The sequence below is a fragment of the Ipomoea nil genome, unplaced genomic scaffold (genome assembly GCF_001879475.1).
Source record: "Ipomoea nil cultivar Tokyo-kokei standard unplaced genomic scaffold, Asagao_1.1 scaffold1770, whole genome shotgun sequence".
Classification (NCBI taxonomy): domain Eukaryota; kingdom Viridiplantae; phylum Streptophyta; class Magnoliopsida; order Solanales; family Convolvulaceae; genus Ipomoea; species Ipomoea nil.
In genome coordinates, this window is record NW_017618198.1 from 1635978 (window position 1) to 1651099 (window position 15122).

Genomic DNA, 15122 nt, shown 5'->3' on the forward strand with positions numbered 1-15122 from the left:
AATTCACAAAATAATGATAAAACTTTTATTTCTTTAACAGTAAACATTACAACATGAATTATTCTTTTATGTTTCAACGAACATGCACTTTAAGATATATCATGTTCGTTGAGTAACAATATAATTTATCACCCTTTATATAGCAACAAATTACAATTAACATCTAAAAGTGGATGATGAGTGACATCCAAAGCCATATTTGATAGTGTAGAAAAATCAATCTCTTAAGTAAAATCCCCTTCCCTCTTTCTACATACAAACATATATGTGAAAATCAAATCAACAATCAAAATTATATTAAACCGTTCCCAAACCAGCAGTGTATTTGACACCGGTCGACGGCAACCAAGAATTGCCTAGAATAAATTGTGCCACCGTGAAGTCGTCGGCCTGAGTAGAGTCGTTTATAACGTGATAACCCGGCCAGTTGACTCGGCTATCCAACCCGGCCCCCGGTCCATAGTTCATGTACTCCCCGTAGTATAGTGTATTCAATGCAAAATTCCCGTTCCATTCCAGCCACCCTTGTGGCTTTATGGCATTACTCAAGAACGATTGCATTATTACGGTTCGTGAGTACAGCTTCCACGGTCGTCCGAGGTAGGTGGCGGTGGAGTTTCCGGCGGCGATGAGGTCTGGGTCTCCGGTTATGTTGCAGAATTGGATGGAGAAGCCAGTGGGTTCGGTTGACTCTTTTCGGCCTTGTGCCGTGATGGTATTCTTCTGGTTGGGAAGGCCCTTCCTCGCCTGAATTTGACAGTTTTGGAAGACTACGGTGCCGTCGCCGAAGATGAAATCAATTGTGCCGGTGATTGTGCAGTCCCGGTAGAATTGACGCATGGTGTGTGCGTAGAGAGTATCTTGGTAACCCCTCATAGCGCACCTGTATATCACTGATAGATCGGAATCTGATCGGAATGCCACCGCTTGGTGCTTTTGTGGCCCCGCCGTGTTCTCAAACGTAATGTCTCGTGCTATAAATCCTCGGCCTTTCACGGCTGCACACAAACACACATACATACGAGTAACCTCAGCCAAGTTGGTTAAGTTGTTGACTTGATAATCACAAAATTATAAGTTCCATCCTAACGAGAATGAGTTTATTAAATTTCTTTATTTTTCTCTCAAAGGTTGAATCCCCAACCCTAAGGCCCCACACTCCGACTCGACAGAGCATATGAGAGGATGTAAATTTCTTTATTTAAAGTGATAGTGACCCGTTTAAGTTTACCTTATTGTAATCCTTAGTTACAGAAAACTCAATGCACAATATCAGATAATCATTATTGATTTCTCTCAGTCACTCAAACACACTATAAATTATAAAAGGGGACAAAGGGTATGAAAGAATTTTTAATTCTTTAAAAACTAAAATTAGAAAATGTATTTATTTTAAAAAATGAAAACTAAAAAAAGTAGAAAAATAAAAAGTTTCATAAAGTAAAATTGAGAAAATGAAAAATAGAAAAATAAAATAAAAGCAGGTACGTTACCGAATGTTGCAGAGCGGAAGGTAGTCCAACCGTCAATGAAGCTCCGGTTACCGGAAATAACGGTAACATCCATGCCGTCTCCGATCATCATTATATTCCATTTCTTCTTACTGATTTCCACATACTCTCTGTAAACTCCCTTCTTCACATATATAACAAAGCGTTTGCTACTCAATTCCGGGGCCGCAGAAACGGCGTCCATTATGCTACTGTAACTCCCCGTGCCGTCGAGCGCCACCACCGCATCCGCCGCCACCCCGCCGGACTGCAGAAGTTTCCGGTCTTTGGGTTTCAGCCAACCCGGAAACTTTAACTGATCATCAATATTATTATTACTGAATAACTTTCTGCCGCCCCCGGGATGATGACCGCCGCTACCCTTTCCGCCACCACTGATGGGGCTTTTTGGTTTGGTCTTGCCGTCGGAGACCGGTCGGACCTTGCCGAGGATGTCGCCGATCAAGGAGGTTACCTGGTTTAAGCCTCCGGCCACCAAGTTTTTGACCAAACCGTTTGTGCCGGCGAAGCCTTCAATGCATGTATCTTGGTTGATCAGTGCAGCACTTAACCATGTCCTTAAATCATCGCTCAGATTTCCGGTGCTATTATCTTTTTTCCCTGTAAATTTGATCAAAATTATGATTCATGCATATATTAAAAAAAAAAAAAAAAAAGTGAAAATGACGTATACAAACTTTGGAGATAGATTATGAACAATGACACATAATAAGTTGGATAGTCGCAGTGTAGGAGTTATACACAATATCGTGATTGTGTATATAGCTGAGACACTGATCTTCTCACTTAATAGACAGCTAAGTGATCATATTTACCTCTCCACTATTCTGTCAGGCTGAAATGTGTGAATAGGACAAGTAAATATGGTTTTGTTTAGTTACATAGCTAACTTATCAGCCAATTATTAGTGTATAACTAATTAACATTTTGTAACAGTTTATTGTTCCAAAATGTTAAAATACAAAAAACTGTTTTGAGAAAATTATTTTATATGTAATTAAACAGTTAATTTGCTAAAATGAAGGTTGAAGCTGAAAGAGTAGTGAAAGCAACGCACCGATATTAGGATTCTGGGAAGCGTCGAGAGTCCAAGAAAGTTCATCGGCGGAGAGGTCCAGCAGATCAAGGCAATCGGAAACCGCCGTAGCAAGCCGGAAGTCGCCGAAAACATTGGCGAATTTGGCCACGGCGGAAGCGACATCCTTGACGGCGTCCAAGGTGGACTTGACGGATCCCACGAACTCCGTCGCCGGCACCCTCAAGCACTCCGACGGGATGAAATCCAACTCCCCGGCGCCGGAGCTCCCCGACCCAAACGAACACAACAGAATTGCCACCAACAAGACAACAACAGTAGTCCCCGAAGGCGCCATTTTACACAACCCACACTCCTAATTTCCCGCAACAACTATGATATACGTACGACCACTCAACTATTATTATTAATTTTTTCCGACGTAACACTAACAAGAAACAACAGATTAAACCAAGACAGTACGATGAACAAAACAAGTACAGTTTGGGACCAAATAACGGTCTGGGCAGTTCAAAAACCCAATCTTTTTTTTTTCTTTAAAATTAAAAAATATTGTGAGTTTGGAGTGAGGGAAGGGTGGGGATGTCTGTGTGTATATATATATATATATATATGATTATATTATTTATATATACACACACAGTAAGTCAGTAATGGAAGCTGAGGAAGAGAGGGGTTTCATTTAATGGTGTTGTCGGCTGACAGGTGAGGGCATTGATGATTGATGGATGAGAGATAGAATGATAGAAAGAGGATAGGGAAGAACGTGCGAGTTGTATTTAGCAATTAATATATGCTGTGAGCTTCATTTGATCTAACAAACAACCTTACAAATCGTCTCTGCTGTGTTTCTGACTATGTTCCATGTTTTATGTTTATATAGAGCTGAGGATTGATTTTGGTTCATAGGTACTGGGGATAGATCATAGAGGGATGAGTGTCGGCGCACACTTGTTTTGACATCCAAAAACACTTTAATTTAGTACACTCAGTAAAAAGGTCTGCGTTTGATTCAGGTTATACATACATTGTATTCCCAATTTTATATTCTGGGGAATTTCATATCTGATCACTTGACATTCTGATTCTGAACAACTAAAAAGGAGCGTGGTATAACATTCTCTTTGGTAATGTAATCTTTGGGAGGCGTTTAGTTCAAGTTATCTTACCTAATCTCAAGAATATTTTGGCTCAGTATACATGATTACTGGTTCATAGACAGTATTTTGGCTCAGTATACAGGATTAGTAGTTCATAGACAGTATTTGGGAAAAGAGGTCAAGATTCAAACCTAGGTAATGTGGGGATTATGCCTAAAGTGAACAGATTCCTTGTGTGCACCGATATTTGGTTTTGTTTGCTGAGATATTGAATCACCAAGATTTACATGCTCCCAAATGGGCATTTGATCGTGTCTACTGAGGTATTGAGTCACCGTGATTTATATGCTCACAAATGCTCTGTCGAACCAGGGTATGAGAGCCCTTAGGATTGGTGATTCAACCTTTTGGGAGAAGAATATTTTGGATCAGCAGACTATGTCAAATGTTGGTGCGCACAAAGGATTTATCTACTTTAGGTATAATCCTCACACTAAATTAGTGAATTAAACCCGTGCAAAAATGTTTATTATTATGGTGATGAGATTTTAAACTTTTGTTTTATTTATTTTTGGTAACATTTTGGGGATCACATTACTTCCATGTTCTTAAGTTATGTGAGATTATATAAAAAATGTTAAGTTCCTCAAAACATTTTTTAACTAAATACCACCTTAACGCTTAACTTTATACTTTTGGCTTAATTATTTTGTCATTAAATTGCAAGTTTAATTTCTTATATATGAGGGTGTCTTTATCTTTATATATGGAAGAACATAAAAGCAAAGATTAATTAGAGAAACCTGAACATAGTCACACCCACAACATCAATGATTATATTCTTCACATTTATATGTATATATTACCATCATTTTATATTAAAGGGTCCATTTGGACGAGTTAAATTTTGATTCACTTCTAAAATGGCATGAGCAAGTTACAATTAAACAGATTAAAATCAAATCACGTGAAATTTTACTCATGTGATTTTAATTTTTTATTCGAAGTATTAGTATATTATTTGTTAAACAATTAAGTTTTATAAATAACCAAAAAATTTAATATAAATTATTAACAAAATAAAATTTTATAAAGGATAACCGCCCAAATAAGGCAATTTATATCCTACACCACGGACCAGGACTATGTGGTCTAATGGTACCCGGGTTGGACTTCCATTTGGAAGATTATAAGTTCGAGCCTCAGTGGAGGCGTTATTGGTTCTTTGTGTTTCAGTAGGTTGAGAAAGTATATGAACAGATACTACAATGTAATAGAGCCAGTAACTTTCAAAAAATATCCTACACCACGGCGTACATTGCACTATGCGCCCAGATGCAAAACGACGTCGTTTTAATTATTTTTTTTTTTGAAATTTCCCGCCCCAGTGAATGGCAGTAGGCTTTTCTTTAAAAAAAAAACCCGCTGTTCAAGAATGTACATAATGTTATACTTGAATACACATAATGTTATACATGAATACACATAATGTTATAACAAAATATACATACTCTTTTTAAAAGATAATACACATAATCTAACATAATACATAATAAACATAAACTTTTAACATAATACACATCAACTCTTAACATAATACACACAAATTTTCTGATTCGGATGTACATAATTGTATAAAAACAATGTACATAATTGTATAAAAAATACACATAACTATATGAACCAATACACATAACGTTGTGAACGAATACACATAACGTTGTGAACGAATACACATAATCTCAGCAACTTCCTACCGCACCTCCCAACACGACCCCAAAACGACGTCGTTTTGGGAGGCGCGCGGCGCACAGTGCTATGTACGCCGTGGTGTAGGATATAACGATTGCCCAAATAATTTGCCGACTCATACTTAATTTACACGAATTAAAAATCATTAAAAAAAATCCAAACTTTTTTTTTATTCAGACCACGAGGTGTCCTGCACAGTCTTAATGTGCATTTTAAGTCCAATCATTATTGTGTGGATCATGGTCCACACAGCTTATGTGGATCATATTTTGTATACTGTAAAATAATGTACATTCAGTACAAAAATAATGTGTTTTTAGTATATTAAAAATGTATATTGTATTTAGGGGATGTACATTATTTGTGTACTGAGTGTACATTTTATTGTATAATTTACATTCAGTACACAAATAATGTACTTTCAGTATATTAAAAATATACTTTTTGTTATGATCCACACAGAACTGTGTGGAGACTGTGGATCATGGTTCACACAATAATTTATCATCTTAAACTCGTATCATATTCAGACTAATCTCTATTCATACCAGGCCAGCTTAATTAAGAAGGAAAATGACTACATCTTTATTATGTTGTTATTGGCTTTATTATACATTCCAAATTTATTTTAACTTTATTATGAAGAAAAAAAAAAGGGTTCAAAATGACTACATCTTTATGTCGTTATTGTCTAATTTAATTAGAAAACGGTAAGGGGTCGGTGACGCGTCTAGTCTGCCGAAGACGCTAAAGCTATGATTCATAGGAAGTAGTAATAATGTTAGAAAAGTACTTCGTGTGCTCTTAAAAGAGACAAATTTTTATTTTTTTGGAATAAAAAATAAAATAAAATTTGTGACACTCTAACTTAGTAAATTGGAGATGTCGGTAAGCAATTAAGTTGAAGTTAGAAGATCAATTTTTAAATTTTTGAATTAGCTCAAATGTTAATTAGTACATTAATTCAAATTAAACCACCTAAACAAGAGAAGAAAAAAAATTAAAAATCATGTAATATTACTTTATAAACAGTGTCATTATCTCAGGAATCTTTAAGGCTTTTGTTAATACGCTTTAGTCCTTATAAACCATTTATCGAGTTTGGTGCTTTTTTCCAAATTGTCCGTGCCATATATTTAACTTTCCATATGTGGCTTAGAAGCAAGTTATTTACATAGGTTTTTTTTAGTGCGAATCTGTGAGCATATATCCAACATTAATGTGTATCTAACTATTAGCTTAGGCTTTTAGTTGAGATGGAGCATATGCTTCAATTTTGTATCAGAGCCAGACCAAAGGTCATGGGTTCGAATCTCAACGTCACTCGTAAGCGACTACGATTAACCGGCTTAGGCTTTTAGTTGAGATGGAGCACATGCTTCAATTTTGTGTAATATTTACAAATTACAAATCACTAATACGAAGTAAGTGACTTTTTTACAAATTACAAATCACTAATACGAAGTAAGTGACATTAAAAAGCTAAGACTTCATGTAGCGAACTTGTTAGAACTAGATTCATTATAAATCGGGTATGTAAGTACAGAACGCGTGATTAGAAAGCTAAGATTTCATGTAGCGAATTTGTTGGGACTGAGTCCACTATAAATCAGGTATGTAAATACACAACGCGTGATTAGAAATAGTAGTATTATTATTTGAGGCACTAGGCCCAACAAACCCTGGTGTATGGGTTAGAGGCTAAGACCATAAAGCACCAAGCTATGGAGGTTATTATGATCCAATGGATGATGTCTTAAGATGGAATAAGGATGCCTTATATAGTGTAGAAGGCCTTTTAAGATGGTTAACAAATGTACGGCATCGGCAAGTCTTTAATACATCTGGTACCACCTTTTATATATTGTTTAGCCCTAGGCTTTCTTCTTTCCTTAGCCCAATAAATTTTCATTATTCTTATTCTTATTGGGCCAACACCTCACCAATAAAGATCAACACCCCACTTGAATGATTTAGCCAAGACTTTCCCAATAAAATGAACTCTCAGAGGTCACATGGCCTCATCATAACTCGACAAAGAAGATGTTGGTAAATTTTTATTTTTACATGTATACTATGTTTTGTCAGCACACATGTTAATGGTACTCAATACAATCAAATATATTTACATGATTTTTCTTATGTATAATTCGTGTTAAGCAAGATCTCTCTCTCTTTATATATATATATATATATATATATATATATATATATATATATATGTATATATATGATGTCAAACGCGGAGGGATCTTGGTAGTGCATGCCAGATATTGCCAGTGGCCGGAGGTATGTCCACGTCCTTCTTTTCCTTATTCTAAAGATAAAGATAACTACTATTAAGAGGGCCCCTCATGATCTCTAATCTCTTTTACATTGGGTAATTGGGTATTAATGTTTTTTTAATCATTTGCTATTTTTGTTATTGATTACATAATTTTTTTATTACAATCAATATAATTATTCATATGCGATAATTATGAGCACAGTTCTACTACATGTACTCCCTAATCTAATTCTCTAAATTTTACTCTCTGATGTAGTAGATTTTGATAAGTGTCTACATCAAAGTTTTGTGTGTGAGAATACAAGTTGAGAGTACAAAATAGGAGTACATGTAGATTTTCCAATAATTATATATCAATCACTATACGGGTAGCAGTACGTGTCTCTGGTAAGTTATACTACGGAGTATATATACATATATAGGGTCAGGTTCTCGTGCAAACAGTGCTTTTCGTGTGGTAGTGCAATTATGCATCATTAAGTACACATAAACGCATCACAAAGTGTTTGAAAATGAATCCTTAGGTGTGGTGCATTTGTGCATTTCATTATGGTGCATTTTTAAATATTGTGTAGTGCATTTATGCATATCTAATGATAGAATTCGCACGGAAAGCTCTATCCTCATTTGAATCAGTATATATATATATATATATATATATATATATATATATATATATATATATATATATATTGCCTTTACTTCCTGTTTAAGATATCTACCTTCTCACTCCTATAATAATAATAATAATAATAATAATAATAATAATAATAATAATAATAATAATAATAATAATAATAGCAAAGTTTATGTTAAAAAGAACACTAATATTGGGTGCTACACTGCTACAGTGCTACTTTTCCTTTTTGGGAACCATCTTTTTCACTGTCAAGAATCTACGCCATGTTCTTCTCAGATTACCAGATTCGCTTTTCCACTCTACATACCATGCATGCATGCAATCATTTCTACAATATAAAATTATGCATGGATCATATAATTATATATAAAGTTGAATGGGAGTATCATAAATCCACATTTATTTTCGAAATGTGACAAAGATTTTCCATTTTTTCAACTTTATAGGTATATATAATTGAATAATTAATTTCTCATTTGCCAATTATTCATTTTGAGTATTTGAATATACAAATTCACTTTAAACTCAACACAAATCAGTAGTGGAAAACAATACCTCAACATAATCACTCACATGTTATTTTCTTGCTAGTTTCCCAAGAATAACATATGTTAGGAGAGTTCCTTCGTGTAAAGTCTAACCGGAATTTGATTCCAAACGAAATTGTAATTTTAAAAAATTACAATGAACATATATTTTTCCCAATTAAATTTTTTAGCCAAATTTAAAAATTTTCATATCTCTAATGAGCCGTCAAAAAGTTTGCGACCACACAAAAAAAAGTAGTCATAAAAATAAATTTTTTACTAAAGCTCGAAAGATCTCAACACCCTTTTGATGGGGTTTTCAACCACCTAAAACGTGGCTAGAAATATGTAATTTGTTAATGGGTAAAAATAAGGTTCAAATAAATTAAACCTGATAAGGTTATTTAGTTTCGATATTGTGAGTAATTTAATTTAATTTTTATTATTCAATAATCAAACGTTAATATTGTAATATTCAATTTAATCATCTAAAGAAAATTATAAAAAAAATATATTTATAATTCTTTAAATATTTAAATTTCTTAATAGCCTAACAGTAGTACTTGGAGGCTTGCAGGGCGGGTATGAGAATTGATATGCGAGCCACTTTGTTTCCATTTCAAACTTAAACATATATGTGTTGAGTATTGACTTCTTCAAAAATAAATGTCCATTATTGCCCTTGTGCATATATTTTGGGCAAGTGACAAGGACCACACAAAATCAAGCATTTTAACACCTCAAGACAAATCCATGTTCCAAATCTCTCCTTTTTTGCTCACATTATTCATATGATATGATATTACAACCACGTCTTTCTACCCTGCCAATATTTTAATTAATATATGGGAATATGACACTTACAAGCTAGTAATGTTATACAATGCATCTTAATCATCAATCTTAAAAGTTTCTCAGGTTTAATTTCTTACATCGTTTTATGATCAGAGTTGATATTTTGTCATATTATTCTCATCTAACATATCAAAAAATCTATATTTACTATAATATTTTGTCTAAAATAGAAATATGAACATTTTTTTTAGCAGAACGATGCATGAAGTAAGCCTTACTCTTGTAAAATATGAGCATTTTTGTTAGGCCATCTGCATCTCAACAATGGGATTGATGATGAGATTGCAATATGATTTGACATTGTCACTTTAATTTTTTTTTTTTTTTTTTTAAATTGAATGTCACTTGTCTTGAAAGAATTGTACTTGTTGACAACTAGTCTCGTGCTTCAGAGTTTTACTAGATGTACTCTTAAATTCTACTCCCTCACTTTTACTCATGACAAATAATGATATGATATTTTCATCATGTGGTTCTAGGAAAAGTGTTTACATCAAAAATTTGTAAGAAGGATTAAGAGTTTGAAGTAAGAAGTGGGAGTATATATAGTATTTTCCTAAGCTTTACCTTGTCAAAAGGTAAAGTGGGGCTTAATATTTTTTTAAATACTTAAATTTTTTGTTTTGAAAGGTAGATGAAATTGTAAGAATATAGAAAAAATAAAAAAGAATTGTAATTGTAAAAATATGACATGTGGATTCACTTTTAAAAGCAAGAATACATATGGTCTTATATATCACCTTTTTGTTTTTTTTTTTTTTAAAAAAAACCTTAATTGATATGACAAAAAAAAAAAAAAAAAAAACTCTGTTTTTTTTTATTTTTCTAAAAAAGATAGATATTAAAGTTAAAGATAATTGAGAAGATTTCTTTTACAATAAATTAATGAATAATACACTACTAGCAATCATGAAAGTCAAAACTAAATCTGTTTATTCTTTCAAAATTGATGGGAATTACTATTGCAAAATCCCTCTAATCACTCTAGTATCGATGCGTAATTCCGGAGCTACATCTTTATTGTCGGAAAAAAATGTATGAGCCAAAAAAAAAGTACATATTTGCACGAAATCAATAACGGGGTGTGAAGTATAATTTTTGTACAAAAGTTGTAAGTTCCCCTTAAACGAACATATTCTATATAGTCTTTCTAGTATGGTTTAATTTACTCTTCATATATGATTTGCAACTTATTATACAAAAACAAAGTTTATCCTTGCACACTTTCAAGTAATGATTATGAGTTTTCTCATCACCCAAAACAAAAGTATATCATTCTTGCCCAAATTTTAAGAAAACATAATTAAAAGCTTTTAACTTATTTCTTGTTTTATAATGTTCTAGGAGCTTATTTTAAATCAGTATTCATTTAGTGAATAGAACTAAAAGCTTATTTATAGTTTAAAATAAGTTATAATATTTATAAGTATAAGGAGCTCAAGTAAAAACAATATAAGTTTCCCTGTAAAAAGTGTAAACGCAAAAGTGTAAAAAGTAAAACTATAAATTGAAGTGCATCAATAATTCGTAAAAATTTACACACACACAAAAATGCGAACTCTAAAAGTGCACCGGATAAAGCTACAAATTAAAATTTATTGTCTTCATTCTTCAATTGCACTATTACATATCATAAAATGCACTTAATAACTTTGCACGAAACCTATCCGTCATACTTTTTACAAAAAGAAATATTATTATTTGATCCTTCTCCCATCTTTAAGATAATCTAAATTCTAAAGTCTTAAAAGCTAAGCTTAAGAAATCAATAAAACTATCTACTCTATTCCACCCATAATCCGCCAGCGTTAAACTATAAACATTAAACAATGAAAACAATGTTCATGACAAGAACATTTATATATTTTTTCTTTCCGACACATTACTAAGAAGCACTAAAAGTAAAATAGATACAGCTAGCTAGCTAGAATCTAGATAGCGAGAAAACGCGTTTTAGTATCTTTCATTATCGCAAATTGCAATTTGCAAGTAATAAATACGGGTCGTCGGGGGTTGTGTGTATTTAAGTGTGGTTTTAATTAATTTTGATTTTTAATTAGTAAATGCACCTAGGAGTAGGACCAACCTCATAAACCATGGGTGTGATGACTTGTGACTTTAATTTATGAGACTATGTATCTTCTCATCCTCCCTCCCCAATCAATTATCTTAGTTTGCCCTACCACCCCTAAATCCGCCCTAATCCATAAGGATCAATGCTGTTCATTATTCCTTCTGTTTCCTTCAATTTGGCCATATGATAGTGTTATTTGACCAACTCTATATTTTCCGACCCCCATATTAAATACTTCTAGTTTTTATTTTTAAGACTGAACCGAAAAAATAATTTTTTTTAAAAAAATAAAATAAATTTGTTGATTTATTGAGTTTGGCCCAGCACTAGGGGCTAGTGGGAGCTTAAGCTCAAGTCCGTATCATAAACTCTTATTAGACCAGGTATAGTGGGCTACGCTGACCCCTGCAGAAGACAACAAATTAAGAGCATCCGGTATCAGTTGGGAGATTTGAGGAATAATGTAACGGGCCTTTTGATTCATGGAATGAATTTGGAGGGAATAGGAATGTTATTCCATAGGGAATAGAATAGGTAAGGAATAGAATATGAATTGTATTCTGTTGTTTGGTTCGCTAAAGGAATAGACATTGGGAACTGTATTTCAATGTTTGGTTGGTTAAGGAATAGGAATAGAATATATGTTTAAAAGACATAAAAACCCTTGTACAAAAACTATTATTATTATTATTATTATAAAAAACTAAGTTAAGGACCCATCCATTTTCAATTCCTGAGTAAATATTACAATTCCTAACTAAGTATTACAATTCAATTCAAGATAAAAAAAATTCAATCTTTTCTTTCATTTTCACCCATTTCTATGTTAAAGATTATCTGTGTGTCAACCTTAATCTTAACTAAATAAACTTTGATTGAAATTAATTAGATGGGTAAATTATTAGATGAACATATCATTATCTAGTACTCCCACCAAGTCTATCATTATAGAATCAAACTAATTAAGCTGACTCTTTGAGTCGATGACTGCTAACGGAATTCCTCACTTTGGACCTAGAGTCTTTTGTCATTCTATATAAATTTTGTGATAATTACATTAATGATATAATAAACCAAACTAATTAAAAAAATAAATAAATAAATAAACATTAAACAAAACTGCTGCGGTTGCGGAACCCTCCGCACCGCAACAGTGTGTGTGTGTGTATATATATATATATATATATATATATATATATATATATATATATATATAATTAAATATTTAATTGGTAAAAAATAAAATTCTGAAAATTTACCATTGATGTTTTAATTTGATGTGGCAGAAAGATTTGATTGATTTTGATGTTGATGATGCTTTAATTTAATGTGGCTGAAAAAATTGCTTGATGTTGATGATGAAGGAATCGATGATGACGAAGGAATCGGGGAAGGGTAGAATGATACGTAGGGAGAGAACGGCGAGAAAGATAAGGTTAAAATTGAAAAAAAAAAATATTCTATTCCTGAGGACTCAGGAATAAGTTAATACCAGGGGGGTCCTGGTAATAGCTATTACCTCATCTGAGGTAATAGGCTATTACTAGGAACATTATTCCTAATAATACACATTGTTACTAAACAGAAGAATAGGTCTGTTAGTGGGAATGCTATGCCATTCCCAGCCTATTTCGTGAACCAAACGGACCATAAGAGTGATTAGAAAAGAGGATGTGGGAAGAGGAAGAAAAAAAAAACAAAACTGATTTTTTATTTTAATATATATATATATATATATATATATATATATATATATATATATATATATATAAAGTATGGTCAGGCTGTGCGCGTTCAACCCATGCTCCTTTTTTTTTTTCTTTCTTTCTTTTCTGCCATTCTTCTCAACTTTGCAGACCAATTCTTCCCCATTTTATTTCTCTGACATTCTCCCCAAATTATTTTCTATTGTGAATGCTGTAAGTACTCCGTAATATTAATTCCCTAATCTATTTTTCTCGACTTCATCATCATTCGAAAAGGTTTGTTTAAAAAAGATATATTAAAAATGCACCTTTTAAAGGTAAACATGAATCTAAATTTAGAGCTAATAGCAAGTTTCTATTTGACCCATTGGCACGTCTAGCACTTAAATTTGACCCATCGTTGGGTACAAATGTACAATAATCGATTATAGCAAAACGACAAATACCCTTCATATTGTATGTATGACATTCATTTGCAGGTTTAGTTTCTTAATGAAAATTGAGTTTGTTCATTTAGTTTGGTTGTTGATGGGAAATTACATCTCAATTTACTACTGCCGGCAAGAATCATACATTCAACTTCAAAGCCACTTCTTGTAGTTCTATAACAAGTATTTTGCCCTTAGCATACACATGAGCAAAACTACCCTAAACGAGAATTATAATCAAACTAACACAAAAATTGATAGGTTTGATTCACCCTCTGGGTTGGCGCGGGTTTACTGCACTCTATCCCACACCTGGATACCAAACAGGCCACAGAGTCTATAGAACGTGTGCTCAGCCAAAAGATGAATCCAATTTCCACTTGCTACAGACTACAGAGGTGTACCAGTCGGTGGTGGAGAGATGTTGAAAAGTTTATCAAAGCAAAAATTTATGGTAAAAGAAATTCAAAAATGCAGAGTTGCTTCACAAGGGATTGAGGAATGAGGATGATCCGGTGTAAGGACTTTACGATGTATTCCTCACATTCTGGTTTGGAAACCTCTTTAACAGCTTCTTGTACTTCCCCCCACATTATGGCATGAAAATTGTTACTTTAACAGCCCATTCAACTGGTTAATGAATAGATCGGAAAGAGCTCCACGTACATCCATCTGAAGATATGCATGAATAATAGTAGCACTTTAGCAAAATAATAATAATAATAATAATAATAATAATAATAATAATAGTAATAATAATAATAATAATAATAATATAGTAAATGGAAATAACCTCATTACTTAAAGGGCTCGTTTGGTTCGCGGAAAATATTTTAAGGGAAGTGGAATTGAAATTCCATGGGAAACAATTACTAGGAAGATGAATTTCATTGTTTGGTTGGTGGAAAAAGAATTACTGGGAATACTAATTTTATTGTTTGGTTAGATTTGAAATTTTAATAAATAACGAGTATAAAGACCTATATGCCCCTACAAATTAGTAAGAGTAATATAATTAAGAAAGAAAACAAAGGTAAAATAGTCAAAAACCATAACACTTTTTCTTCCCATCTTCCATGGAAAACAAAATCCTTGGTCCAACCCAAGGATTTTGTTTTCCTCAAATTTGAGGAATTCATTTTCCAATGGAAAATGAATTCCATGAACCAAACACCAAAAAACAACATTTTCCTCCACTTTAAGGAA

At 32.9% G+C, this 15122-nt stretch overlaps 2 protein-coding genes and 1 long non-coding RNA gene across 4 annotated transcripts in view; 1 reads left to right on the plus strand and 2 right to left on the minus strand.

Moving 5' to 3' along the window:
* On the minus strand, nt 1–3411 carry LOC109192334 (pectinesterase/pectinesterase inhibitor PPE8B-like). 2 transcript variants are annotated; one of them, XM_019342925.1, is made up of 4 exons: nt 2931–3411; nt 2569–2891; nt 1494–2111; nt 1–998 (listed from the first exon to the last, which is right to left on the minus strand). In XM_019342925.1, exons 2-4 carry the CDS (start codon nt 2882–2884, stop codon nt 298–300), a joined length of 1635 nt encoding a protein of 544 aa, XP_019198470.1. In that variant the 5' UTR covers nt 2885–2891; nt 2931–3411; the 3' UTR covers nt 1–297. The 2 variants fall into 2 exon arrangements, with proteins under 2 accessions (XP_019198470.1, XP_019198471.1); XM_019342926.1 differs by having other exon boundaries at nt 1–261; nt 298–998; nt 2569–3411.
* The window catches only part of LOC109192342, a 20635-nt gene continuing 6483 nt past the window's right edge, over nt 971–15122 (plus strand). The window contains exons 1-2 of the long non-coding RNA XR_002056080.1: nt 971–1047; nt 4193–4205. This is a non-coding gene — a long non-coding RNA (uncharacterized LOC109192342). The remainder of the gene's footprint in view (nt 1048–4192; nt 4206–15122) is intronic.
* The window catches only part of LOC109192329 (brefeldin A-inhibited guanine nucleotide-exchange protein 5), a 16819-nt gene continuing 15644 nt past the window's right edge, over nt 13948–15122 (minus strand). The window contains exon 33 of the mRNA XM_019342911.1: nt 13948–14588. Coding sequence (XP_019198456.1) covers nt 14526–14588 — 63 coding nt within the window. The 3' untranslated portion in view covers nt 13948–14525. The remainder of the gene's footprint in view (nt 14589–15122) is intronic.